Raw genomic sequence first — 27,778 nt, forward strand, 5'->3', positions numbered from 1 at the left:
TGCTTTCAAGAAAATATTTCCTTTCACTGCTGGGGAAAGAAACCTCTTGTAAAGAAATGGTTGTCATTTTATGTCCTTCAGGTGTTTTTATTAACATTTCAGAGGCCAGATTAAAACAATATAGCTCAGGTTTGAGACTGGAGTGCAATTTGGCTCTTAAATTAATATTGATTTCTTTGGTGGGGGGATGGTTTGTGCAGAGGTTCTGCAAACTCTGCGTGGTTCCTGCAGATTGTGTGTTTCTTTTGGTGTGGGGTAAATTTGGAAGAAAATTTTTGAATGGGGTTTTTTTTTAGGAAATAGATGCTGGGGACAGGGGCAGGGACAGGGACAGGGACAGCCAGTGCTGCTCTGCTCAGGATCCCAGGACCTTTGATGCCTGGAGAGGCTCCCTGGAACAGAATTAAATAAAGCAGGGATTTATTAAAACCCTTCCAAGGATTCACCTTGGGCAGTGCAAGAGCCTGGCTGTGGCTCCACCCAAGTAATGAATTTTCACACTTTTATCAGTTTTGGTTCATTTCTATATTGGGTTAATTGTCCAATTCCAGGTTCTGCAGTCCCACCCCCCCAGATTCTCTCATTTGCACTTTTTGGGCTGGAGCTGCAGCGTGTCCTTGGTTCTGGGGTGGACAAGGATTGTTCTGTGTGACTGGGCTGGGAGGAGAACTTGTAACACTTTGTATGAAATTCAGAATTATACACCAATGCAGTGCAGAATCTGGAAATATGAAACTAAAATTAAGGCATCACCTTCAGGACCAGGATTCAGCCTTGCTTTGGTGGGCAGGGAGCTGCTGCTCCAGCACAATTCCAGCCCAATTCCAGCCCAATTCCAGCCCAATTCCAGCCCAATTCCAGCACAATTCCAGTCCAATTCCAGCCCAATTCCAGCACAATTCCAGCACAATTCCAGCCCAATTCCAGCCCAATTCCAGCACAATTCCAGCACAATTCCATCACAATTCCAGCACAATTCCAGCACAATTCCAGCATAATTCCAGTCCAATTCCAGCCCAATTCCAGCACAATTCCAGCCCAATTCCAGCCCAGCTGCTGCAAAGGCATATCAGGATTTTGGGCACAGGAACCTCCCCAGGGTCTCTTCTGGAGCACCTCCAGCTCTTTCAGTGAGGAGTGGGTTAGGGGGAATATTTGGGAATGTTTCCCCATGGAAAGGTGGGCAGGGGCTGCCCAGGGAGGTTTGGGGTGCCCATCCCTGGAGGTGGCACTCAGGGCTCTGAGCTGGGGACAGGGTGGGCACTGGGGGGACCTTGGAGACCTTTCCCAACCTGATTCTGTGAGAGAAGGCAGCAGCCAGGACACCCTGCCCTAAAACTGGTGGGAAATGCTGTAAAAAATAAATTAAATACTGTAATCAATAAATTAAACACTGTACTCAGTAAATGAAATGCTGTACTCAGTAAATGAAATGCTGTATTCAATAAACTGCTGCTGGTTTTTACAGAGACACCCTGGAAAGTTTTCAGGCCATTGCTGGTGAAAGTGTGGGACCAGATCCTGAATGTGAGGGCAGGAAAATTCATGAAATAGTTTTTCAGAGGGTTTTTTGGTTTTGGGGTGGTTTTTGTTTTTGTTTGTTCGTTTTTTGTTGTTGTCTTTGGGGGGTTTTTTTTGTTTTTTGGGGGTTTTTTTTGTTTTTTTGGGTTTTTTTTTTTGTTGTTGTTTGTATTTTTTGGTTGTGGTTTTTTGTTTTTGTTTTTGCTTTGGTTTTGTTGGGGTTTTTTTGTTTTTTTGTTTTTTTGTTTTTGTTTTTTTTTTTTTGTTGTTGCTTTTTAAAATCTATTCTTGCTGTGATTTTAAAGCTGAAGGAAGGTTCCAGTAAGATTTTGAACACCCACTGAAGCCTTTCTGGTCCCCGTGTGGGGCTGGATGCCAAAGCCCATCCCCAGGGGATGAGGAGCAGCTCCCTGCTGCCTTTCCCAGCACCTCCAGGTGATCCCACCTTGAGCAGCAGAGAAATCCCAGCCCAGGGAAGTGAGGCTTTGATAGAAATGAGTCATCTCTGAAGAGCTGCTGCGTTGGAAGCAGCAATTTGGAGCAGAGCTGTGTTAGACTCCAGGCTAGAGCCAAAATTAATGGAGAGCTCTCCAGCTTCCAGGAGTGCTCCCTTGCCCAGATCATTCTTCAGCAAAAACAATTACTTAAAACATCTCCTAATAGCCAGCAGACTGTGAAGCAATATTGCTCCGTGTGGTTTTAGTGTTCTGGCTGCTGTGGGGCCAAGGCTGAGCCCCCCCTGTCCCTGGCACAGCCTTTGAGGGGAAGCTCAGAGGGGTTTGGGTGCAGCTGCTGGGGTCACAAAAAGCCAGGTCTGAGCAGGGCCAGCCTTGTGCAATTCTCCATCCCTTGATTTCTGCTTTTTTTGTGTTATTTTTTATCCCAGTAATTGCAGTTTGAAATGGTTCTGCACTAGAAATGTGCTGCAATGATATTGTTACAACCTGATTTTTGCTGGTGGCAGGGCTGGGGTTCAGAAACCTCCTGTGGTAGCAAGGTGGAGGCAGCAGATGGGAGCTACAGGAGCTGTGAGGAGTCCACTTTGCTTTCATAATTTAAAACAAAGCAGTGCTGTGGATGCAAAAGGCAGAAAAATCTTCCAGCATCACTGCTCAATCATCATAATCCTGATAAATAATAATAATAAAAAAGATATGTCTCCTCAGGCATCACAATCCTGATAAATAAATAATAACAAAGCTGCTTCTGCTCACCTCAAATAAATCCAAGCTGGTTTGAGGCTGGAGTGACCCTTTCTGCAGCTCATGGGATGGAAGGTGGTGGCCCCAGGCATGGCCAGGAGCATCACAGGTTTGGGATGTGGTTTTGGTTCCTGCTGTTCTCACCAAGATCCTGAGAGTCAGTGCTGGACTGGGGGAATTCAGCTCCCTTGGGATAATTGGACCACAAAGCTCAACTGGAACAAAATCCTGAGAAACCTCAGCTGTGCCAGCACCCACCAGTTCTGCTGCTCCTGCCCCTGCCCCTGCTGGGGTGGGTGGCCAGGAGAGAACTGAGAAAGAGAAAAAAACAGGAATTGTTTCTCAGGGCAGCAATTCCCTGGGTGGGCAGCTCCCAGTATTCCAGGTGTCCCAGGCAGAGCCAGGGCTGCACCCAGGGGCTGGCTGGGGACCTCTGGTCCCTTCCTGGGAATGTGACACAGGAACACAAACCCATCCCTGGGACAAACTGGGAGCCTGGCACGGTCCTGGTGCCCATCAGTGCCTCTGCCACTTGGGCAAACCCTGTCAGAGTCACACTGAGGTGGAGATTTTCAGTTTTATTTTTAAATTACAGTTTTATTTTTTATTGTACTGACTTTTCCTGGGACTGAAAGCAGCCAGGATTTGGGATTTCTGTGTTTTCCTGCTTTTCCTGGTTTCCTGGGGGTGCCACTGTCAGGTCCTGCTCACACCTGGCAGCCAACCCCCCCACCCCTTTATGTAAACTTGACTTTTTTAATTCAGAGCAAGAGCTTCGAGACCTTCCATGGCTGCCTCTCATTCTTCATGAGCTACATATGTACATCAGCTCCAACACTCTGTCAGGGAACAGGGGTTTTCAATCAAAAAGACTGTCAGGAAAGCTGATTCACTAACAAGAAAGCTGTCAAGCTGTGACAGCTGCTGTCTTTGCAACCCCAAACAATCTGTTCAGTGCTAACTCTGACTTATGCTTCCATTTATTATGGAGCAGTAATGAGTGCTGGCCTTGGCAGGGTCTGGCTCACCTGGCTGCTGTGCAGGGATCCAATCACACCCCAGCTGGATGGGATCAGTTTGCTGCACTAAAGTTCTGCTTTGAGCTCTTTTCCTGAATTCCAGTGTCAGTGCTCACCTCACCTTTGCAGCTGAGTGTGGGTCTGGGGGTTGCATTTCTGTTGGGAGCTAATGAGAGTGTGATTTCTGGTTTTTCCCATTGTGTTCAATAATGGATTTCAGTTTAAACACAACATGTTTATCCACAGGAATGAGTGAAAGAATTGGTCCTGATGCTTAATTATCCCAGCACCTCAGAGACCACAAAAATCCCACCCTGGCAAGGGGAGGACCTGGGCTCAGGCAGGTGCTGCTGTCCAGGTGACAGAATTCACTCTGTCAACCTTTAAAATGAAAAAAGAGGAAGACCACCCTCACATCTCCCTCAAGTAAAGTCTTCCAGCTCTATCCCACCATCCCTGAATCTGCTCTGCTGCAGTTCTGGCTGATGATTGTGAGCCTGGCCCGTGGCAGAGCTGGGCTGGCCTGATTCCTGTCCATGCTGTCCTCATGTCCAGTGTACCCCAGTCAATCACTGCAGTAAATTTTGCAATTCCCCTCTGCCTCCCTGGACTTTGGGTGCCCAGCTGAGCCCAGGGTGCCTGGTGTAAGAGCTGGGTGGAGATTTCAGATGGTTTTCCAGGAGCTGTTTATTGCACAAGCAAGGTTACAGCAGTTGTGGGTCATGGGTGGGCCCAGAGCTGATGTCTGTGTGTGCTGAGGCTTTGTTCTATCCCTGTCACAAAACATTCTATTTCTCTTTTTGCTGTGCATCTTATTGCATTACAACCAATCAACACCTTGACTATCACCCATAGCCCACCCTAACTACCAACATTACCATGTTCATGTGACTATTCTCCAATCACCACAAATTAGTGTGTTACAGTTTAAGCTAGCAATTGTTTCTCAGTTTTCTTGCAGTGGAAAATTCTGAGATCTTTTCTCTATTTGCAATTTGTTTTTGTTTGTCTGTGAAAATCGTCTTTTGTTTGAGGTGCATTTATCCTTTGCTCAGAGTCATAAAAGCCCATCCAGCTCACTTGCTCTTTGCCTTCTTAGTCACCCAGTAAAACTCACTCAGCAATTCTTTTCTTCTATATCAAAACTTGCTCTCATTTCTATTCCTTCTTCAGATTCTACATTCAGAGACCTTTCTGTTTTACACACACATCTGTGAGACCTTCCTGTCACACCCTGACCCTTCCCAACACCTGGCTCTGTGTCAGGTGGCTGCTGTAGGTGGCTCTGGGGGTCCTGGCTGGTTGGGATCAGGTGAGGGCAGTGAATTCACCAGAGGATGGTGAATCCATCACTGCTCAGGTGCTGGAGGTGACTGTGCTGGGTTTGGGGGTCACAGACTGTCCCTGTCTGATCAGGAGCAGCGAATAATGCAGCCACACACACTGCCTCTTCCAAGCAGCAAGAAGAAGCCATTTGTTGAAAAGCCATCGTATTTATATAGGATAGATTGTGCAAAAGTATAAAAGATTCACTGGTCAGAGAAGGCAACACCTCTTTGAAAACATGCTTTGTGCCAAACATCACGAGACTGGCTTGGTGGGCAACACCAGGTGTTTATCTGTGCTCTTCTTTCTTCCTTCTCTTGTTTTGTCTCAGAAAAATGCCCAGCCTGGGAAAGGTCTGAGCTGGGGCTGAGAAAGACAACAGCCTGGGGAAAAATCCAGACTGGATTTTTCCACGAGCCCTCAGCAGTGTCCACAGCAGGCAGGTCCCACCTGGGTGTCTGGGGCTGGGCACTGCACAGGGTGACCCCACTGTGTCCCTGCCCCAGTGGGGCTGCAGCAGGGCTCTGCATTCCCAACCCACCCCAGGGACTTGGCTTCTTACTCCCAAACTTTCTTCCCTTGGAAAACCACCAGCTTGCTCTAATTCATTTTTTTCTCGGCTTTGCTGCCAAAAGACCTACTCAGTAATTCCTGGAATTCGTTGGAGTCCATTGCTTTTATCTCCCTTGCAGGGATGAAGCAGCAAAGGCAGAGCCTGTGTCTGTTCCCAGCCCGGCTCTGGGCCAGCTCTCCCTTCTGGGCTGGCACAGATGTGTGACAGGTCCCTGTCCCTCTCCCCTCTCCTCACTGGGATGCTGGGACTGGTTCATCCCTGTTGGGCCCAGGGACACTCTGAGCTCCCAGTTCTGGGGTGCCAAAGTTTGGTGGTTCTGGTCCCTCCTGGTCAGGGCAGTGCCCTGGCCCAGGGTCTCGTGTGTGTGAGCTGCTCCTGTCCTTCCTGTCCCCCCTGTCCCCCCTGTCCCTCCTGTCCCTCCTGTCCCTCCTGTCCCCCCTGTCCCTCCTGTCCCTCCTGTCCCTCCTGTCCCCCCTGTCCCTCCTGTCCAGGTTCCTCTCATTCCAAAGCTCCTGGAGCAGAGGGGTTTGTTCACTGGAACATCCCCACTGGTGGCAGGGATTGTTCTGTCAAACAGGCACAGGGAGGAGAGTCCTGGCAGCTGGGGCTGAATCAGAAACGTGGAATATCCTGGTTTGTGAGGGACTCAGAACCATGGAATATCCTGAGTTGGAAGGACTCACAGGATCATGGATCCCTGGTCCTGCACAGGACAATCCCAAAATCCCACCCTGTGCATCCCTGGAAGTGCTGTCCAAGCCCTTCTGGATCTCTTGGGGTAGGGATCATTCCCTGGGGATCAGGGCAGTGTCAGCACTTTCTGGGGGTAAAACCTTTCCCAAAATCCACCCTGAACCTCCCTTGTAGAGATGAGAGTGGGGAGCATCCCCTCCCCTGGGCCAGGGGCTGTTCCAGCCTGCTCTGGGTCAGGTGTGCAATGCCCAGTGCCCTCAATTGATATCTGAGCCTGATCACAATCAATATCTGACCCTGATCACAATCAATATCTCACCCTGATCACAATTAATATCTCACCCTGATCACAATCAATATCTCACCCTGATCACAATTAATACCTGACCCTGATCACCATCAATATCTGACCCCAATCACAATCAATACCTGACCCTGATCGCAATCAATGTCTACCCTGATCACAATCAATATTTCCATTAAGTTATTTCATTTTTTTTTTTCCTTTTGTTATCCCTGAAATACCTGTGGCACAGACTGCCCAGGTTTCCTGTCTGGCGCCCTATTATTTATTAAGTATTATTTTGTGCTGCTGGTTTCTGTGTTTTCCACCCACATAACAATTACCTGAGTGTTCTCAGCCTTGCTCTCAGCACAGGGAGGTTTCCTGCCCAAACCCACACACGGTGCAGCAGGAAGGGATTTGGGGGATCTGTGGGCTGGGCTGAGGGAGGAGCAGGTTTTGGGGAGGATGTGCCCTGTGACATCCCAGATCCCACTCAGGGACTCCCACAATTGTTCAGTTAATCCACATGGGGTCTGGAAAGGGGAAGCCTGAGTGGGGAAGGGAAAGCTGAGCAGGAACATGTAGATGGGATGTTGGGAATTGGGAATTCCTGGCTGGGATGGAATTCTCAGTTTTGCTGTGGCTGCTCCTGGATCCCTGGCAGTGCCCAGGCTGGACACTGGGGATGAGACACCCTGGGACAGTGGGAGCTGTCCCTGCCATGGCAGAGGTGACATTAAATGGGATTTTAGCTCCCTCCCAACCCAAAGCAGTGTGGGATTCTGTGAAAAGCTCCAAAGACTCTCTGTGCTCCATCCAGAACCGAATCCTCACCAACATCTCCTGCGCTTGCATATAAAATTTATGGAAATGTGATGTCAGGATGGCAGAGAAGCCACGATTCTGAAAAGTCATCAAGAAGAGCTGGAATAAATCAGGCTCTTCTTGCTGAGCCCAGTGGTTGTTCCAGCCATGTCTCTCAAATTTCTGCATGCACAGAAGGGTCTGACATGAGGAGCTTTATTAAACCACTCCATGAATCTGGGGAGAGGCAGGGCTGCTCCAAATAAATTAGAAAATTTAAATAATCCCGACTATCCAAAGCCCATCTTAATTATATGAAGTACAAGTAACAGTGTCTGACTTGTTACTGTGTTGGTAAAACACTGGGAGGGTGCATATACAGAAAGGAATACATTTGAATATTGCTGATATCTGTTTTTCTGAGCACAAAACACATCTCAGAAAACCTGTTCTCTTACCTGGAACTTTTTATCTTAACACCCTGGAAAGCAATTTCACTAACAAAAGATGACATTAGGATGCCAAATTAAAAGCTGATGAAAACAGGGAAAATAAAAGATTTTTTTTTTCTTGACATTTACAATTAATGCCACAGAAATGTTGGTTTAATCAGACAATATGGGGGCTCACAAAGGTGAAATTGAAAGTTTCCAGCCCTGAATGCTCATGTAAAAGTTAATAAATTCAGCTGGTAATCATTATGCACATGCTAGTTATAATAATTTACTGTCCATACCAAATCTTTATAAGCATTGTAATTAAATATAAAATGCACATTAGAATTATAATGAGTAATTAGGGCAACATAACTAATGTGCATAAAAGTCCCGAAGCTCATTAAAATGTGGAGCTGGAGTTGGTGCATTCCTGGGAATGCCGAGGGGTTCACTCTTCCTTCAGACACTGGGAAGCAAAATGGGAATGTTTGGGGTGGGGATGGGGCTCAGCAGGACTTTGGGCTGTTTTGGGCAGAACTTCAGGGGTAAAGTTTGGGTTTCCACACCAAGTGTTGGGGAGCTCAGGGGAGTCAGAACCAGGGGCTGGTTTGGGTTGGGAGAGACCCTAAATCCCATCTCATCCCATATCCCACCTCATCCTAAATCCCACCTCATCCTAGATCCCACTTCATCCCATATCCCACCTCATCCTAAATCCCATCTCATCCCATATCCCACCTCATCCTAAATCCCACCTCATCCTAGATCCCACTTCATCCCATATCCCACCTCATCCTAAATCCCATCTCATCCCATATCCCACCTCATCCTAAATCCCACCTCATCCTAGATCCCACTTCATCCCATATCCCACCTCATCCTAAATCCCATCTCATCCCATATCCCACCTCATCCTAGATCCCACCTCATCCTAGATCCCACTTCATCCCATATCCCACTTCATCCCATATCCCACCTCATCCTAAATCCCACCTCATCCTAAATCTGGTTCATACTGGGGTCAATTTCCCAAGCACAGCCCCAGGCTATGGAGTCTCAGCCCCTGGTTTGCCCCTTCCCTTCACTGCTGTTTATGATTTTTGGGTTCAGTTGTCCTTGGTTCTCCAGCTGGGAAGGAATTGTTTTGTCACTCCCCGCTGAAGAGAACTCACTAACACCTTACTAACACCTTACTAACACCTAACATGGAGGTCCAGAGTTACACACCGAGCAGCAGAGATTGTGAAAAATATAAAAGCTGAAAGCCAAGGCACCAGTCCAGCCTGGCCTTGGACACTGCTTTGGGGTTGCACCTGCATGGTGACACCTGCATGGTGACACTGAGCCCTGGTGACACTGAGCCCTTGGTGACATTGAGCCATTGGTGACACTGAGCCTTTGGTGACACTGAGCCCCTGGTGACACTGAGCCCTTGGTGACACTGAGCCCTTGGTGACACCTGGCCCTGGTGACACCTGGCCCTTGGTGACACCTGGCCCCACCCCAGGGCGTGCTGAGCCCAGTTCTCCTCCCTCCCTGGCAGACCCCTCCAGTGGCACCCATAATCCGTATTTTGGGGATAATGAACTGTGGTTTGTCCCTCCCCAGCCACCCTCCCAGGGACGTGCAGGGCGTGGGGAACGTTCCCACCCCAGAAACCTTCCCCAGCAGAGCTGTGCCAGGCCCTGGGGAGTGGCAGCAGATCCAGCCCCTGGCACTCGTTTCCCACCCGAAATGAGGAGTTTCTGGGAAGTGCCCTCTCTGCAGGGTGAGCCAGGGCAGGGCATGGACCAGGAGCCACCAGGGGCCAGAGCCCTGGGGACAGAGCCCTGGGGACAGAGCCCTGGGGACAGAGCCCTGGGCACAGAGCCCTGGGGCCAGAGCCCTGGGGACAAAGCCCTGGGGACAGAGCCCTGGGGACAAAGCCCTGGGGCCAGAGCCCTGGGGACAGAGCCTTGGGGACAGAGCCCTGGGGACAGAGCCCTGGGGACAGAGCCTTGGGGACAGAGCCCTGGGGACAAAGCCCTGGGGACAAAGCCCTGGGGAGTGAGTCACAGGAGCTGCTGCAGACATACAGATCCACATCCCCCCATCATTTCATTGAACCGCCATTTAGGAGACCCAAAAATGACAAATGCACTCTAAATTATTGGTTTTACAGCAGGTTTTCCTGTTAACATCCCTGTGGGATTTTATTGCAGTGCCTCGTCCAGCCCTTGATTTGTCAGGATAATCCTGCCCCGGGAGCTGAGGGGGGCTGTCCCCCCTTCCCCCTCCTGCTGCTCCACGGCTTTGAGCCAAGCTGTTCTTTCCTTGCTGGCTGGTTATTTTACATAAATTATATCTTTTTATATATATACATTTGCATAAATTATATATTTTTTAATATATAAATTATATATATGTAATATATATATTTATGTAATATATATATATAATCTATATAATCTATATAATTTATATATAAAATATTATTTATATTATATTATATTATATTATATTATATTATATTATATTATATTATATTATATTATATTATATTATATTATATTATATTATATTAATATAATATATAAAATATTAAATATAAAATATAAAATATAATATTATATATTATTTTATTATATTCTATCATATTATATTAAGAATATATGTAAATATATAATATAATATAATATAATATAATATAATATAATATAATATAATATAATATAATATAATATAATATAATATAATATAATATAATATATATAATATTGTAAAATAATATTATACAAATAAATAATAAATTATATATTATATATTTTATATTATATATAACATAGAATATAGAATATAGAATAAATAATATATAACATTTAGCATATGATAAATAATATATAATATATAATATATTATCCATACAATATATATTATATGTGTATATTATTTGTGTGGCTCCTGTGGCCACCCCCAGGGTCCATCCTGGCCACAGCCAGGCCAGCAGCCCCTGGGCCAGACCGGGGGGGCAGCAGCAGGAGCAGGGGGGGCAGGGGGGGCAGGGGGGGCAGGCAGAGCTCCCCGTGCCCACAACACCTCAAAGCAGCAGCTGCTCGGGAAAACAAACAGGTTTTTATTTATAACTTGTGTGGTTTGGTTTTTACAGCCTGTTGATGATGCACATAAATTATTGTTTAAAAGCAGAGGACGTAAAAAGTTCCAGGAGGAGGCAGTTGTTGCCTTTGATAATCTCTTTCCTGGGGAATTTGCTGTGCTTTATTTTCAGCTGGAGGTTCCTTTTGCTGGCAACCGGAAAACCTGACAATTGCTTTTCATCTTTATTTGTGTCTGTAGTTCTAAGCTCAAAAAGTTTGTTACTATTTGCAATGTTCACTGTTTAAAAAGACAAAATGCACTTATGAAACAGCTCCACGTGCGGTGGGATGTGGACAGTGGCTTTGCTCTGGGATCTGTGCCTGCCTCGTGATTTTGGAGGTTTTTCCTTTAGTTTGGGGTCTCAAGGGCCAGCTGAGCTCTGGGTGTGGGAGCCCAGGGCATCCCCTGGCCTCCTTGGGGGTCTCAAAACCCCCCTGGTGAGGGTCTCAAAGACTCTGAGTGAGACCCTGGTGTCTCAGGAGCTGAATTCTAACCCCTGGGGGAAGTTGTCAGCACAAAGGGAATGGAAACAAGCTGACAAAATTAGTGAAGTGTAAATTAAATTGTTAGAACATAGATAAATAGGTTTTTTTGAATGTTTATGATAAGGGACACGTGGCCAAGATGGAGAATTTGGGGATGGACACCTTTTCCTCCTTCTTCTCCCTGTCATCCATGCTGGGTGACACGTTGGCACTCTTGGATTGGATGGGGTCAGGGCTGGACCATTTAATAAAATTGTATTGTATTGGGAAAACTTTGTAAACATGTAACACATAGTACAAACTTTCTAAGATAAGCCCAGGCAGATTCCACCATGGATGCCAGGCTGAGCAGACCCTGCTGGCCAGGCAAAATGTCCCAAAAATAAGAAATAATGAACAATCCTTGAGAAAAAAAAAACAAAAACAAACGTCTTCAGCAATCTCTCTTCAGCTACTTCAGAAAAAAACAGGGTTTGAACCACCTCATGTCCCTGTGGGGTGATGTGGGGGCAGAGGAGAGACCCCAGAGTGGGACACTGGCCTTGGGGGTGTTGATGCCAATGAGGGACCTGCAGTGCTCCGGGTTTCAACCCCTGGATATTCAATGTTCAATATTAAAGGATGCTGGTACTGGGGTGGCTGCCTGAAGAGCAGCTCCCAGGCTGGATCCCTCTCTCCTGACACCCCAGCAGGATCTGCAGCGTGGGACCCCTCCCCTGAGAGAGCAGCAGCCTGGGGTGACCTGCCTGTCCAGATGCCAATGTCCATCTCACAATTCTTATTTTTCAGTTGCCCCCACAATTCAGGAACTAAAATCCAGCGGTGTGATGCTTGGAGGGAACGGCCTGATCCGCTGTGAAGGTGCAGGAGTGCCTGCCCCGGGCTTTGAGTGGTTCAAAGGAGAGAGGAAGTAAGTAGCCACTGCTCGCCCACCCCTCGTGTGCCAGCCTGGGGCTGCCCCGTGCCCACCCAGTGCCCTGGGAGCTGCTCCTGCTCTCTCAGCGTGCCAATTGCAGCAGCCTGGCACCCAAAATGTGCTGCAGGAGTCCCAGCCTGCCGGGGTGGCAGCCAGCAAAGCACTGGGGAATCTGCAGGAAGGGCTTTTGTTCAGTTTCTCCTCCTCAGCTCTGAAAGGAAGGATTTGGAGAGGGGTGAGGGGCTCTCTGTGCTCCCTGGGGTCAGCACAGCTCTGCAGTCGCTGCAGACAAGGGGGTCAGCCCTGAACCCCAAACTCTGCTCTGGGTTTGTGTGCAGCCCCTGCGGGCCCTGGGGCTGGGGGACAGCAGCACTGCAGGGCCACTCCACCCAAAGGCAGCTCATTGCACAGGGAGGTGGCTTTTTTTGGGAACACCTGGGCTTGCAGCTCTTGGCTTTGCAGGAGCTCGTTTCTCTCGGGGTCACAGGCTGGTGCAGAGGCAGGGAGATGCTGTCCCTTGCAGGGGTTGTTGTCCCTTGCAGGGGATGCTGTCCCTTGCAGGGGTTGTTGTCCCTTGAAGGTGATGCTGTCCCTTGCAGGGGTTGTTGTCCTTTGCAGGTGATTCTGTCCCTTGCAGGGGATGCTGTCCCTTGCAGGTGATGTTGTCCCTTGCAGGGGATATTGTCCCTTGCAGGTGTTTGCTGTCCCTTGCAGGGGATGCTGTCCCTTGCAGGTGATATTTTCTCTTGCAGGGGGATGCTGTCCCTTTGCAGGTGTTTGCTGTCCCTTGCAGGTGATTCTGTCCCTTGCAGGGTGATTCTGTCCCTTGCAGGGGATGCTGTCCCCTGGAGGTGTTTGCTGTCCCTTGCAGGTGATATTTTCTCTTGCAGGGGGATGCTGTCCCTTGCAGGGGTTGTTGTCCCTTGCAGGTGATGCTGTCCCTTGCAGGTGTTTGCTGTCCCTTGCAGGTGGATGCTGTCCCTTGCAGGGGTTGTTGTCCCTTGAAGGTGATGCTGTCCCTTGCAGGTGATATTTTCTCTTGCAGGGGGATGCTGTCCCTTGCAGGGGGTTGTTGTCCCTTGCAGGTGTTTGCTGTCCCTTGCAGGGGTTGTTGTCCCTTGCAGGGGTTGTTGTCCCTTGCAGGTGATGCTGTCCCTTGCAGGTGATGCTGTCCCTTGCAGCTTTGGGAATTTCCCAGCTCCCCAGTGCTGGGTTTGTCAGCTCCAACATCCCACTAAACCTGGGAGCTGGCAGGAGAATATTAATGACCCTTTTCCACAGAAAGCCATCTGTCAGCTCAGTTCTCAGCTGCTCCCCCCTGCAGCACGAGCTGCTGTCCTCCCTGTCTCCCTGCATCCCACCTCATCCCCAGGCTTCTCTTCCCTGATATTCCCTCTGTGTCTCCTCTTGGTGACACCCACCTGCACCCCACTCCCACGGGTGGTTGTGCTGAGCCCATCCTGGGGGCAGTTCCTTTCTGTGGGAATATCTCAGAGCAGGTTTTGGCACTCCAGCTTCAACGAGCAGCTCCCAGCACGCTGATCACCTCTCTATTTATAGCTGTGGCCAAGCTGCTCTCTGCTGAGCACACTCAGTGCCATGGCAGCAGCAGGCAAGTGAAGCAGAGCAATCCAGGACACCCCATTTGTGCAGTTCCACCCCTGCAGGCACAGCTCTGCCCTGCTGGGCTTTGCTGCTCAAATCCTGGGTTAAATTGAATGTTCTACCCTGTCAGGAGTTGGGCTCTGATGAGCCTTGGGGGTCCCTTCCAGCTCAGGGGGTCCTTGGAGCTCCTGTTGGTACATGGCTAGAAAGGTGCTGGGGTGCTGAGCCCCATCCCTTGCAGGAAACAGGGAAACACCCACGGGGGTTTTGGGGCTGGCTTTGGATCCAGTGTCTCCCCTCTGCCTCTGGATGATGGGCAGGCAGCTCAGGTGAGACTTGACCAGCTCAGGTGAGCCTTGGCCAGCTCAGGATGAGCATTAACCAGCTCAGGGTGAGCATTAACCAGCTCAGGTCAGCCTTGACCAGCTCAGGGTCTCCTGGCCAGCTCAGGGTGAGCCTTGATTAGCTCAGGGTCTCCTGGCCAGCTCAGGGTCTCCTGACCAGCACAGGGTGAGCCTTGGCCACCTCAGGCACTGTTTTCATGAGAGCTGAGAGGGTTCAGCTCTCAGAGGGGCTCACAGCTCACCCCATTTCCCTGCAGATAATTTGCAGCCGTGCTCAGGCTGAATTTCCACGCTGGGAGTGCACACCCCGCCGGGTTCTCTGCTAACACACAGAGAGGAGCCCATTTCTTCAGATGCACTCAGGGACTCCTCTCATTTAGAGATCTGGATGGATTGTTCAATAAATTAGCAGTGGGAGCCAGCCCTGGAATCATAACTGTGCGTGCAGTGTCTGAAACAAGGCTTGAGGGGGTGGAAGCTGCATTGTTGTTACTGAGATTAATGTAAATCCAAACCCACCATTCCCAGACTCCAGGGATCACCTCATCATGAAATAACCATTCAAGCTAAACACAGAGGCAGCACCAGCCTGCTCTGAGTTAAAGTTATTGCTCTGTGAGGCAGGAAGGGCTAATTCTGCCTGATCACTGCCTTCCCAGGAGCTCTGCTCAATAGCACAGGGTGGGGAGAGCTGGAGAAAATTTGGGGTTAATAAAAAACATCTTGGAATTGTCAGAGAAACATCACCTTGGGGTGGGTTGGAAGGGATCCTGAAGTTTATCCCATTCCAGCCCAAGCCACCTAAGTAAAATATTGAAATATTAATTCCCTTCTCCTCCTCAAAGTGAACAAGACCCACATTTGAAATAACAAATATCATTGTTCCATCAGTTCTGAGTGTGCAGGTATTCTGGGATGGCAGCAGGGCAGGGCTGGGGTGAGGATGAGGGTAAGGATGAGGATGAGGATGAGGATGAGGATGAGGATGAGGATGAGTGGGAGCCAGCCCTGCCATGAAGAGCTCACTGTGACCTGAGCAGGGGGCACAAAACTGGGGGAAGGAGGAATGATCAATGATAAATTATAAATTATAAATGGTAAATGATCAGTGATCAATGGTCAGTGATCAATGATAAATTATCAATGATAAATGATAGATGATAAATGGTTTGGGAAGAGCTGGTGCCAACCACAGGATCCCAGCCTGGTTTGGCTTGGAGAGGAGCTCACATCCCACCCACCCCACCCCTGCCATGGCAGGGACACCTTCCCCTGTCCCAGGTGCTCCAGCCCCAGTGTCCAACCTTGGGATCCAGGGGCAGCCACAGCTGCTCTGGGAATTCCACCCTCTGCATGGGAGCAGCACAGCAAAGGTTGGGAGTGAAGAATTCCTCTGGAATTTTCTGCAGGGCAGGCAGGATAGAGAGGGGCAGCCATTGGTGGGTTTAGAGGAGGAACATCCATGTGCAAAGGCTGAAGGGACAAATTTCTGTCTGGCACAGAAGTTTTCGCTTTCTGGACAAAAGATGAACATTCCAAGAGCAATGTTGACCCCAAACCAGGCCCTTCAATCCTACGTTTCTGTTTTCAGAAATTCCTCTCCCAGCAGGGTCCTTTACAGAACACAAACTGCCCAGGGAGGAGAGATCCCTGTGGGAGGAGAGGCTCTCACATAACAATGAGCAATGTTCAGTCCACAGCCTGCACCAGTGCAATTAAAGACAGATTTGCCAAGGTTTCCAGACAGAACGGTAGAAGATGGCATTAATTCCCAGGATATATGATTATATCCTTTAATATTGCAGACAGAAATTGTATTCTTAATCCAAAACTCTGCTCCTTATGGGAAATAGAAGGAATTCTGAGTAATAACTGTAGCGAGTTTTTAATATCACAGTTCCCCTTCTCGTCTCCTTGTTTGATCAGACGTGGTTTGCCTACCAAAACATCATTAAAGCTGGTTCTCCTGCTTTGTCCTGGTGCCCAGCAATGCTCCTGGCATGGCTTTGGGAGCCCTATCCAAACACCTGCATTTTTCCTTTCAATTTGGGGTGGGAAGCTCAGAGCTGGCTGGAAAGAATCCTGATTTGGCTTTTTTTTTGCTTCATTACCTGCTCCTGCCCAGGCTGCTGCCTCAGCAGTGCTGCTGGAGCATTTTGTCCCTAATTGCAAGGCTCATTTGCAGCTGTAGAGCCCCACAAACAAAACCATGGTCACAATCCTGGCTCCTCATCCTCACCTGCCACCAGCCAGGGCTGTGCAAAGGGCAGAGGATGAAAGAGCCACGGTCACAGTGCCATGGATTCACAGTCCTGGCTCCTCATCCTCACCTGCCACCAGCCAGGGCTGTGCAAGGACACAGCAACCTCCAGAGGCTGAAAAACCCTCTTAGAAGGACTCACCACGACCCCTTTCTGCCCAGGGAGGGAATTTCAGTTCCCAGTTGGCTTTGCCCAGTTCAAAGTCCCAGTTCTGCATCCTGGATTTGCCCTCCAGGCAGGAGGGGCTGGGGGGTTTCTCTTCTCTCCGTGCACCATCCCCCTCAGCCTCCCCAGGGCTGCTCATGGCCTCTCCAGAGTGGCAGGAATTGTGCTGGGCACAGGCACTGGCAGCTTGCAGAGAGCTCACAGCACTCCCAGGGCTGGCTGCAAAACCAGGGAAGGAAACAGAGCTATGACAAGAAAAAATAAACTAAAAAAACCCCTCGGTTGTGGTACATGAGTTATAGACATTTTCTTTTTGCTTTCTAGACTGATCAATGGTCAACAAGGAATCACTATTAAAAATTATAGTACAAGATCCCTTCTTACTGTTACCAATGTGACAGAAGAGCACTTTGGCAACTATACTTGTGTGGCCACCAACAAACTAGGGACGACCAATGCCAGCCTGCCTCTCAACCGTAAGTAACGGGGACGTGTGGCACAGGGTGGTTCTTCCCACGGCCCTGGGTGCCAAGCCAAGGAGGAGCTGGCTCCCCACACACCCCGTGCTGCTCTCACAGGATCTGTGCTGCTGGGTGTGGGCTGGGGCACGTCCTGGGGGTGTCAGGATCTGCTCAACCCCAGCGGGAGTCGGCTCGTTCGGCCCCAGGGTGGGAAAGGCAAACAGCAACAGACTCGGGTTTTGTTCAGCAGAAAGCAGCAATGAGGTTTGTTGAGGAAAAATTCAGTTTTGTGATAGAAGAGAGAGAGAGGTAAAGGAAATTAAGTAAAAGGGGAGAAAGAGAGAGAAGGATGGGATACAGCTACCAACAGACGGGACACATCCTCGTGCTCGTCTGACTAGACACGACTTCAATCCCTTGGGGAGAAAGAGATCCCAGAGTCTCTTTAGGAAAGTCACTTTTTATAGTCCTTTTCCAAAGCCAGTGGCCTCTGGCCAAAAGTGGCCTGTGGCCAAATGTGGGGAGATTTATGGACTATTGGGTGTGGAGATCATTGCTGTAGGTAACAGGTGGAACAGGGTGCTATGAGCAGCACCTGCTGAGAGCAGCACCAGGCACAGCCACAGCCCATGGCAGCACCAGGCACAGCTCCAAACAGCCCTGGGCAAGCACCAGGCACAGCTACAGACATTCCATGGCAGCACCAAGCACAGACACAGACAGTCCTGGGCAAGCATCCACCTGAGCCAGGCCAGAGCTCAGGTCAGAGTGAGCAGTGGAGGTCCTCTGGTCTCAGTCTCTGATGATGGTGGTGAGGCAGATCAGAGACACTTCAGACTGACTCTTACAGGGGGCTGAGGGAGTTTCTGTGCCAGAAACCCCAGCTGAGCCCACCCTGCTGTGGCACAAGGAGCACAGCCACAGCTTCCTGCTCTGAGCAGCAACCACGGGGCCCCGAGGGGCCACTGCCAGCCAAGGGCAGAGATTCCCCAGCACAGGGCCAGGAACACCCTGAGCTGCAGAGCTGGGGTGGGCCAGAGCTCTGTCCCACCTCAGTCTGTCAGTCCTGGTGCAGAGAACTAAAACCTCTTGGAAAAGACAATGAAGAGTGTGAGTGGCAAAGCGTTGGGCACTGGGCAAGGAGAGCTCAGGATGGGCACCTTGGAGAGCCCAGGATGGGCACCTTGGAGAGGCTGGAAGGGTGGCCAGGATGGGCACCTTGGAGAGGCCAGGATGGGCACCTTGGAGAGCTCAGGAGATTGCCCAGGATGAGCACCTTGGAGAGCTCAGGATGGGAACCTTGGAGAGCTCAGAGATTGCCCAGGACGGGTCTCCTTGCAGAGCTCAGGAGGTTGCCCAGAAATTCTCTTTGGAGAGCTCAGGAGGGTGCCCAGGATGGGCACCTTGGAGAGCCCAAGAGGTTGCCCAAGATGGGAACCTTGGAGGGCTCATGAGGTTGCCCAGAAATTCTCCTTGGTGACCTCAGGAGGTTGCCCAGGGTTGGCACCTTGGAGAGCCCAGGAGAGTATGCCCAGAGGGTCTCCAGGTGATTTAGGAAGGATTTTTGTCTGTGCCTCATTAGAGTTTCACTGCTGTGGGATATTCACCCATCTGCTGGTGGATCCAAAGGTGCTCGTGGTGGATTTCTGCTGCTGCTCTGCTCTGATGGTGATAAAAAAGAGACAAAACCCCAGGTGCATCCTGCACATAAAGATATTCCTCTCTGAGTGGAAATGCAGAGTTGCTCAAATCCCACAATTATTGCCTTCCAGCCATGAAATCTCCTCCTGAACGTACTCCCCATATGATGAGTGTTGTCAAGAGGTTCCAAATTCCTGCCGGAGAGATGTAACAGGCAGAAAATAACAGGGAGCCTTTGCTGCCATTTATTTAATATTTGAGGCATCATTACCAAAGTGGGAACGATGTTACACTTATTTTAAATGGGAAATGCAAGTGAAAACAAAGGAATATTAAGCCAGAAGGAGCTGGAGCTTGGTGCATTTGCAATTCAGAGCAGGTAGAAGGAAGGTCTGGCTTCATTTGAACAGAGAAGAGCTGAATCTGTCTCCGAGCTGCTGCCAGGATTTTTTCCATCTTAAATCACGAGGTGCCTTGTAGCCACCCTTGAAAAGCACTTTGAGAGGCAGAGGTTGAAAATGTCATAGAAGTACCGAGTGCACTGGTGCAAATCATAAAAACAGATGTTCTCCATCATGAAAGAGAGGGGAGGTGGGAAGCAGGATGGTCTGGGGGAAAATATGGAAAATATGGAAATCTGGGTCTGCTCCTGACCTCGGGAGGGAAATGGGGGATGCTGGCTCAGAGGTTTGGCTCAAGGACCAAGCTGAAACATTTTATTTTATACTGTGACTGTTTAATGCAGGCAAAACAAGGAGAGCTGTCCTAAAGGTGCTGACCTGTATTTTGGTTGGGAACGAGGATCATTTGGTGCATTTTTCCCTTTGCCTATAATTCACATTAATATTATCTAGAAGCATTATCCCTTTAAGAAAACAACAGCAAAAAAAAAAGAGTGACAGCAATTCTCAGGGTAGCAACTCGTTAAGTGTGGACTCCTTCATCCTCCAGTGAGAATTTCCCCCTGTGAAGCTCCTGCATCTCGTTCTGCTGGCAGTGAGAGGGGACCATACGTGCTGGTTCAGGTGTGCGAGGGAGCTGCGAGCTCTGGAGCAAATTCAGGGTTGGGGCAAATTCCATTTGCTACCTGAGGGTGTTCAAATAGGATTGCTGCCTTATTTCAGGTGGGCTGCAGCCTATGCTGCCCTGAGGGGGCTGATTTGGGAGAAACATTTTGGGGGAAACCCCTGGGGTGTGGGAGGGGATCCCAAATTCCCCAGTGTGACCCCACTGGCCAGCATCCCTGGGGACTCGGTGGCCACTGGCCACTCTCTGCTCTCAGGGTGGGTTTTTTAACAGAAATGTTGCAGCAGGGTTGGAAAACCTGTGGGATTTTCTTTGCATATCCCCACATAACAAACCTAATGCACATAATATGCATAATGCACATAATACAGATAAATGTGATGGTGCTCCTAAATGACAGCAGCTGTGCACAGCTGGGCACCTTTCTCAGGGACAGGGCTGAGCCCAGTCTCCATCACTGGGATCTGCATCCAGGTGCACAAACCCCAGAGCAGGAGAGGGATTCCTTCCCTTCCCCTGGAGGGGGCTCTGGCTCTCTGTGACCCATCAGGGAACGTGTTTCAGGTGTGGGATCCCTGGTAAGAGGCACCTTTTTGAGAAAGCCTTGCCATCCACAGGGAGCATCCTCATCCTTTCCTATCAGCTGCCAGGGAAATTGTATTTCACATGGCTGGTTCTGTGATCCAGAGGTGGTACTGACGTCCAGAATCCTTGGACACACTGCCAGTAACTACAAAAAAAAAAAAAAAAAAAGCAAATAATTGTGAAAAGCTGCCCAAGAGTGACATTTGGAAGGAGAAGGAGCCTTGTGAGAGGGTTGTGCTGGTATTTTCTGTGCTGGTTTCATCACACCTGACTGTGCCCTCCTGTTAGTGCCACACGTTTGGATCTTGTCTCTGGATTCCAAAGGCACCAGACCGTGCCCTCAATCTCCATCTGTTCCTTGCCTTGTGTGCTGGTTCCTACATGGAGATTCCTAATTAAACTCCTGTGTTAATATTCCCAATCCATTGGCTGCACATTGGAAACATAAATTAAGTGAATATTGTCCCCAAAAACGTAAATGGGCTTGGTGTAAATCACTCTCAGTGGTTCCTCAGTGGCACCAGGATCAGAAATGTAAATAATGTGAATATTGTCCCCAAAAATGTAAATGGGCTTGGTGTAAATCACTCTCAGTGGTTCCTCAGTGGCACCAGGATCAGAAATGCAAATAAAGTGAATATTGTCCCCCAAATGCAAATGGGCTGGGTGTAAAGGGAGGGCAGGCTGTGTTGCAATAGCAAAGCAGGCAGGACTCAGCTCTTCATGCAGAAAAGCCAATCTTTAATGTCACAGCATATTTTTATAGAATTTTCCTGTGAAGCTTTAATTGGTTCATAACTTTCTTGCCACTCCATTGGTTAGTAAATGGCATTTTACACATCCATCAAATCTCTGTGTTCCTAGAGTGTTTCCATATTTTCTCCACTGTTCCTCATGGGACAGATCTCTTGTTTATTACAGGTGTGAACGTTTCTCTTACCAGAACAGGTATCTGTGCTGACTGTGATTTTTTCACATCTCCTGCAGGATTTCTGCCCTGGATCCCGGGCTGGGTGTGGGCAGGCTCATCAGGAATTTACACAGACTTCATTAATTAATGCCCTGCTCACAAAGTTCAGTGTCATCCTTGAACTCAGCAGTTTCATTTTATTGACTGAGGAATCACATCTCAGTGCCTTTGGGTATGTGTCAGGCTTCTGCTCAGTTTTAGCTCGACAGCTCTGCCTGGCCCACTAAATCTGACATTTCTGGAGAGAAATGCTCTCCCCTGGGAAATCCCCTTTGTGTCCACAGTTTCTGCTGTTGTCCAATTACCTAAGAAACATTTTGCTATTTTATCTCTCAAATGGCAGCCTGGAAAGCAAATCAAATTTCAATTTGCATAGCTCTGTCTCAGCCAGGCAGGCTGGTCTGCATCAGAAAATATAATATTAAAAAGTGTGCGTAGGTATATATATATATATATATATTTATAAACTGAAATGAAAATTCCTGTTCTCATTAGGAGCCTGCTGAAAGCCCTCTGCAGCCAGTCAGAGGACATTTATTGATTTAATCAGGTTTGGATCCAGCCCAAGGTCTCCTGGAGCCATCCCTGTGCCTGCAGCTCGTTTTTCCTTCATCCCTTCATCAGGAGAGGAGATCCTGATCCAGAATGGATCCTGGGCATGGACCCAGCTCTGGAACCCAGGGCAGCAGAGCAGCAGATCCATGGAAACCCTGCTCAGAGATCCAGGAACATTCAGCCTGGCCATTGGGATGGAAAGGGGATGGGAGCTCCTGTTCCAAGAGGAACTGGGAGGGGAAATCCCTGTTCCCAACGGAATTAGGATGGCAAATTCCTGTTCCCAATGGAATTGGGATGGGAAATTCCTGCTCCCAATTGAATTGGGACAAGAAATTCCAAATGGAATTAGGATAGAGCACTTCTGTTCCAAATTGAATTGGTATGGGAAATCTCTCTTCCCAATGGGATTGGGATGGAGCATTCCTGTTCCCAATGGAATTGGGATGGGAAACTCCTGCTTTCAATGGAATTGGGATGGGAAATTTCTGTTCCCAATGGAACTGGAATGGGAAATTTCTGTTCCAAATGGAATTGGAATGGAGCATTCCTGTTCCAAATGGAATTGGGATGGGAAACTCCTGTTCCCAATGGAACTGGGATAAGAAATTCCTGTTCCTGATGGAATTGTGATAGGAAATTCCTGAGCCCAAATGGAATTTGAATGGAGCACTCTTGTTCCCAATGGAATTGGGATGGGAAACTCCTGCTCCCAATGGAATTAGGGTGGGAAACTTCTGCTCCCAATGGAAAACAGCTCTGAGAGCTCCCAGCCATGCCCAGGGGGTTCCCAGCCCAAGGGAAACCCTCCTGTGTCCCTCTGGGAGAGGCAGCAGGGCTGAGGCTGAGCCTCCCTCCCAGAGCACAGAGGCTGAGCTGGACTCACCCTTGACAGAGAACCAGATAAATGCCCAAACCCCCAGTGGTGTAAGTCACAATAATTGTGTTAAGTGGTGGGTTTGGGCTCCTTCCATATGGATGCCAACTGTGCTCCAGGTAACAATTGCCCAGAGTTATGGAGGAATTGTCTCTAAATCCATTTTCCAGCTTGAGCTTTATTATGAGTTATATGACAATAAGTGACTGGGATGAGGCAAAAATAACCCGTTTGAGCAAGGCCAGGAACACAAGTTTCTCCTTCACATTTAGCAGGAATTTAAAGGCCTGAGAGTGGATCAGGGAAAAATGAAACAAAAATCAAAGAGAAGCCCAGGGGTCTTTGCTGTGGGCTCTTGCTGAGGTTGCCCCCATGCTCTGGTGTGTTCCAGTTGTGTTTAGTCACCAGTTTTGCAGTCACCCACAGCCCGTGGGGTTCAGACTCCTTCTTACCCCCCTGGGTAAATCAGGGGGTTGAAATGTGGCCAAATCTCAAGTTAATTATCACAAAATCCTGGGATATCCCAAGTGGGGAGGGACCCACAGCAATCACTGATCCAACTCCTGGCCCTGCACAGACCCCCCACAGTCCCACCCTGTCCCTGAGAGTGTTGTCCAAACAATGATTAAACCATCCCAGGTCATCCATGTAATTTAGGATTTTATCAGGATTTTATTATAATTTAATTCCCTGCCTGTGCCCCCCTCAGGGGGAGAAGTGCCCGTGGTCAGAGCTCACTGTAACTCCAGTTTCTTCTCAGAGGAGAAAACCTCAAAGTAGATTTTAAAAAATTGAAAATCCAAATAATACCTTGTGTAACGAATGGGATGGAGACAAGAAGTGCTATAAATAGCACTATAAATAATGATACAAATACATTTTACAGCTCAGCCTGGAACACAAACTTCAGCCTGGCCTCAAAACTTGGGGAGGAGGGAGGGAGGAGGCTCAGCAAGGGGAAATAGGAAACAGAGGATGGAACAATCCCCAAGTGAAGAGATTAAAGACAATTACTGTCTATCCTGGGCAGGAAAAATGGGTTATTGGAATATTGGCCAGCCTGGGGACGGTGAATTAGGAAGTTTTCTCATAACACAGGCCCAGGAGAGAGTAATTTACACTCATCAGAGAGGAATTTTAAACCCAATGCAAAGCACTCCTGCATTAGAAGGTTATTAAGTGCAGAACTTATTTTCATATCAAGTTGTTGAGCAAAACTCGAGGGGTTTTACAAAGGAATTAGATATTGATCAAGGATATCCTGAGTCTTCAGAGAGATCAGAAGATAGATTTTAAACCCAAGACTTTGGTATTTAAACAAATAATCCAACAGGCTGGAAAATGCCAAAACTGAAATAATTTCCCAGATAAATTCTGGGTTAATTGACAAAAGCATTTGCCTAAAGCCAAACATTTACCTGAAAAGGTTGGGTGCTCCTGTCGAGTCCAGAGTTTGTAATTTAGAGATTACCAGGAAATACAGAGATGGTGATTCCACAGCTCCACTGCACCTCCCTGGCAGCTGCTGTGAGCTCCTGGGTATCTGACACTCTGAAGGAAAACAGGAAGGGGAATTTTTTTTTTTTTTTTTTTTTTTGGCTTCAAGAAAGCTAAAAATAACTTCAGAGGCTTAAAAACAAGAGGTTTTCAGTGAGCCCACACTACAAGCACTAATTAACCTCCGTGCTGAACCACAGAAGGAACAAAATGCTGAGGTGCCTCGAAAATCAAGAGCTCAATTACTGCTACCCTTAATTCCACCTCCAGCTTTCTATGTGGAGATTTGGGCTGGATTTACAATAATAAATGGAGCACTAAAGCACAAAAGCTCTCTCTTCTCTCCCAAGCCTCGGGTGGGATGTGCTGGCATCAGAGGCTTTGATTTGGGGTATCAGAACTATTCACAGAAAAAGGCCTGGAATTAATCTCTCAGAAACTTCCTTTTCCCCCTACATATCTAAAGTAACAAAGCTGATTTCTTGACTTTTAAATGCCCTGCCATGAAGCACCTGCAGCAATTACCTGGATTTCACTCTGGGGAAAGGCACTGCTCCTGTAGAGCCCATTTCTTATACATTGCTCTGATATTCTGATTTTTAGGCTTGGCAATATTTAGACTTACTTTATTCCAAAATAAAACACAAACATGAGAATTGGATCGTTTAAATTCTGTTAATTTATTCAGTTAAAATTATATTCCAAAGGAAAGAAGAAAAAATTTAAATTCCTGCGGATGCGAGGAAGAAAGAAGCAAATCCCCCGGAGTGACTATCACGATGTAGCAGCTTTAATTTAGTCGATTTTAGTTAATTTTGTCCGGCTTCCATCAGCCCTTCTGAGGCTGGGCTGAGCTGTCCAGGGTGCTGCAAGAACGTGAGGAAATGCGGGCAGGAACGGGAATCGGAGTGAGGATCAAACTGTGCTTATCTCAATCACAGGGGACAGAAATGTTTGGGGGGTTTTTTGGGCTTTGATTTTTTTTTTTTAATGTGATTTTACAGCCAGAGGTAGTTCTGTGCATTTCATCAAGGTAATTAAATTTATTCATCTTAAGTGCTGAGTTTAAAAACCGGCTCCTGCTAATATCAGAATGTTGTAGGAAGGATGTCTGATTTAAAAAGTACTTTTGAAAGTTGCTTTTCCAGGTTTTCACCACGCCTGGTGGTGCAGGCAGGCGCTGCTCAGCCCTGCTCTGTTTTCCAGGACACCTCTGTCCCCAGGGAGGGCAGATGAAATAACCCACGCCAGGGTTCAGGCTGCTCCTCTCTTTTCCCTGCAGCATTTATTGCAGGAAAATTCAGTCAAGTCTTGAATGCCAGGATGGGTCAGGCTGGAAGGGGTCACAGGGGCTCCTCTGCTCCAACAGGGACATCCTCAGCCTTCCCTGGGCACCGAGATGCTCCAGCCCTTGCTGAGCTCCAGGAGCTCATGTCCTGCTGTGCTGGGAATCCCCAGGACTCCACAGGTGCCTCCAGAGCTGGGCAGAGGGGCAGGATAACCTGCTCCTTCTTAAACTCTTAACTCCATCTTAATTAATCTCCTTTCACAGAGATTGTAGTCATTTCATGAATCTCATCATGACATGGGCACATCTCCCGTGTAATTTATAGAGATTGTAATGATTCATTTGATAGGCATTGTCTGTGGGTTTCGGCTCGTCAGGGATCAGCAGAGCTATAATTACACTGTAATTGCTAAATAAGTTATTCACAAATTGCTGTGCCAGTGAAAGCAAATAGCAGAGCAGTGCAAGAGTTCTGGGCATGTGTTGGGTGAGGGGATGGGGGCACCCCTGAGCGTGGAGGGAATCCAGGGATGCTGAGGGAGAGCTGGGGACGAGGGCTCTGAGCTGGGAAAAAGTGCCCAGGCCTGCGTTCCATGTCTATATTCCATGTCTGCATTCCATGCCTGTATTCCATGTCTGTATTCCATCCCTGTATTCCATGTCTATATTCCATGTCTGCATTCCATGCCTGTATTCCATGTCTATATTCCATGTCTGCATTCCATGCCTGTATTCCATGTCTATATTCCATATCTGCATTCCATGTCTATATTCCATCCCTGTATTCCATCCCTGCATTCTATGTCTATATTCCATGTCTGCATTCCATGTCTATATTCCATGTCTGCATTCCATCCCTGTATTCCAGAGCTGCAGCCCCAGCCTTTCACCCAGGGAAATCTCCAGGAGCTGCTGAGTCAGAAATTTGAGTTTTTCCCCAGCCAGGGGAGCACCTCTCAGGGATCCCCCAAGGTACAAGGAGCCCAATCCCACAGGGACCATTCTTGGGGCACAAACGGATCACAGACCCCGGGAATTTGGGTTCCTGAGGTTCGTGTGACCCTCCCCAGCCAGATCCAGATGTTGGAGCTGCTGCTCCCATGTAACCCAGGCAGATTCCTCTGGTTTTCTGGGAAATGCAGTGATGAGTTCCCAGTGGCACAGGGCAGGGCTGGATGGGATTTGGCCAGGAATTGCACCCTGGGAGGGTGAAAGCCCCTGGCACAGGTGCCCAGAGCAGCTGTGGCTGCCCCTGGATCCCTGGCAGTGCCCAAATCCAGGCTGGACAGAGCTGGGAACACCTGGGACAGTGGGAGGTGTCCCTACTGTGGCAGGTGTGGGATTAAATGGGATTTAAGGTCTCTCCTAGCCCAGTGTGGGACTGTGGGAGCTGCTGGGTCACTGCTGCAGCTGGGACTTGCCCTGAGCCTGGTGTTTCCATGGCAGGGGGGCTCCCAGCACTGCCCTGATCAGTGAGAGCCCCCCAGGACCTGCCCCTCCCTTCACACGTGTCCCCTGCTCCATCTCCTCTGTGCACTTTGCTGTGTTTATCTCCAGAAATACAACAACAGTTGTGCAGATCTAAAGAGTGACCTCTGAGAACAGGAATATCATTACTGGGAGTCAGAGCAGTGCTAATCATATGTTTCTGAGCAGGAAAATGCTAACACATTTCCAGGTCTGCATTATTCATGAGCTTCCATTTATCCATATGAATGAAAGACCAAGCTCAAAGGACACCGCCAACTTTGTCACTTTTTCTTCATTTTGTTGTGGTCTCAACAGCTGTAAAAAATCATTAAAGCAGCAGTTTTCCCTGGAAAAATCTGAAATGGGGAATGAGGACTAGTGAGCAAATATTGTTTATCCCTTAGAGCGCTGTAGCTTGAATAACTAAATCAAAGCCTTGTCTTTCACGTCCCTTTGGTGATGCAGACACATCCACATGTCTGAGATTCAGTGAGTTTCTGTCTTTGCTTCACCTGCTCTGTCAGCCAGGAATTTCTGCCCTCATGGGGAGTCGTGCTCATAGCAGCAGCTCAGGTGTCCTCAACTGAAATGTTCTTTTTTCTCCTCCATGAGCAAAGGCATTCCTCCCTCTCCAC

General features: G+C 48.4%; 1 protein-coding gene across 3 annotated transcripts in view; it reads left to right on the forward strand.

The window, feature by feature from the left end:
- NEGR1 (neuronal growth regulator 1) overlaps positions 1-27,778 on the forward strand; it is a 151,389-nt gene that overhangs the window by 91,781 nt on the left and 31,830 nt on the right. For all 3 annotated transcript variants that reach the window (XR_013775358.1, XR_013775359.1, XM_079314363.1), the window contains exons 5-6: positions 12,272-12,392; positions 17,098-17,249. Coding sequence is in view for 1 of the 3 variants with exons in the window: in XM_079314363.1 (XP_079170489.1) it covers positions 12,272-12,392; positions 17,098-17,249 (273 nt within the window). In the remaining 2 variants the exon portion in view is untranslated. The remainder of the gene's footprint in view (positions 1-12,271; positions 12,393-17,097; positions 17,250-27,778) is intronic.

Source organism: Erithacus rubecula, assembly GCF_903797595.1.
Source record: "Erithacus rubecula genome assembly, chromosome: 10".
NCBI lineage: Eukaryota > Metazoa > Chordata > Aves > Passeriformes > Muscicapidae > Erithacus > Erithacus rubecula.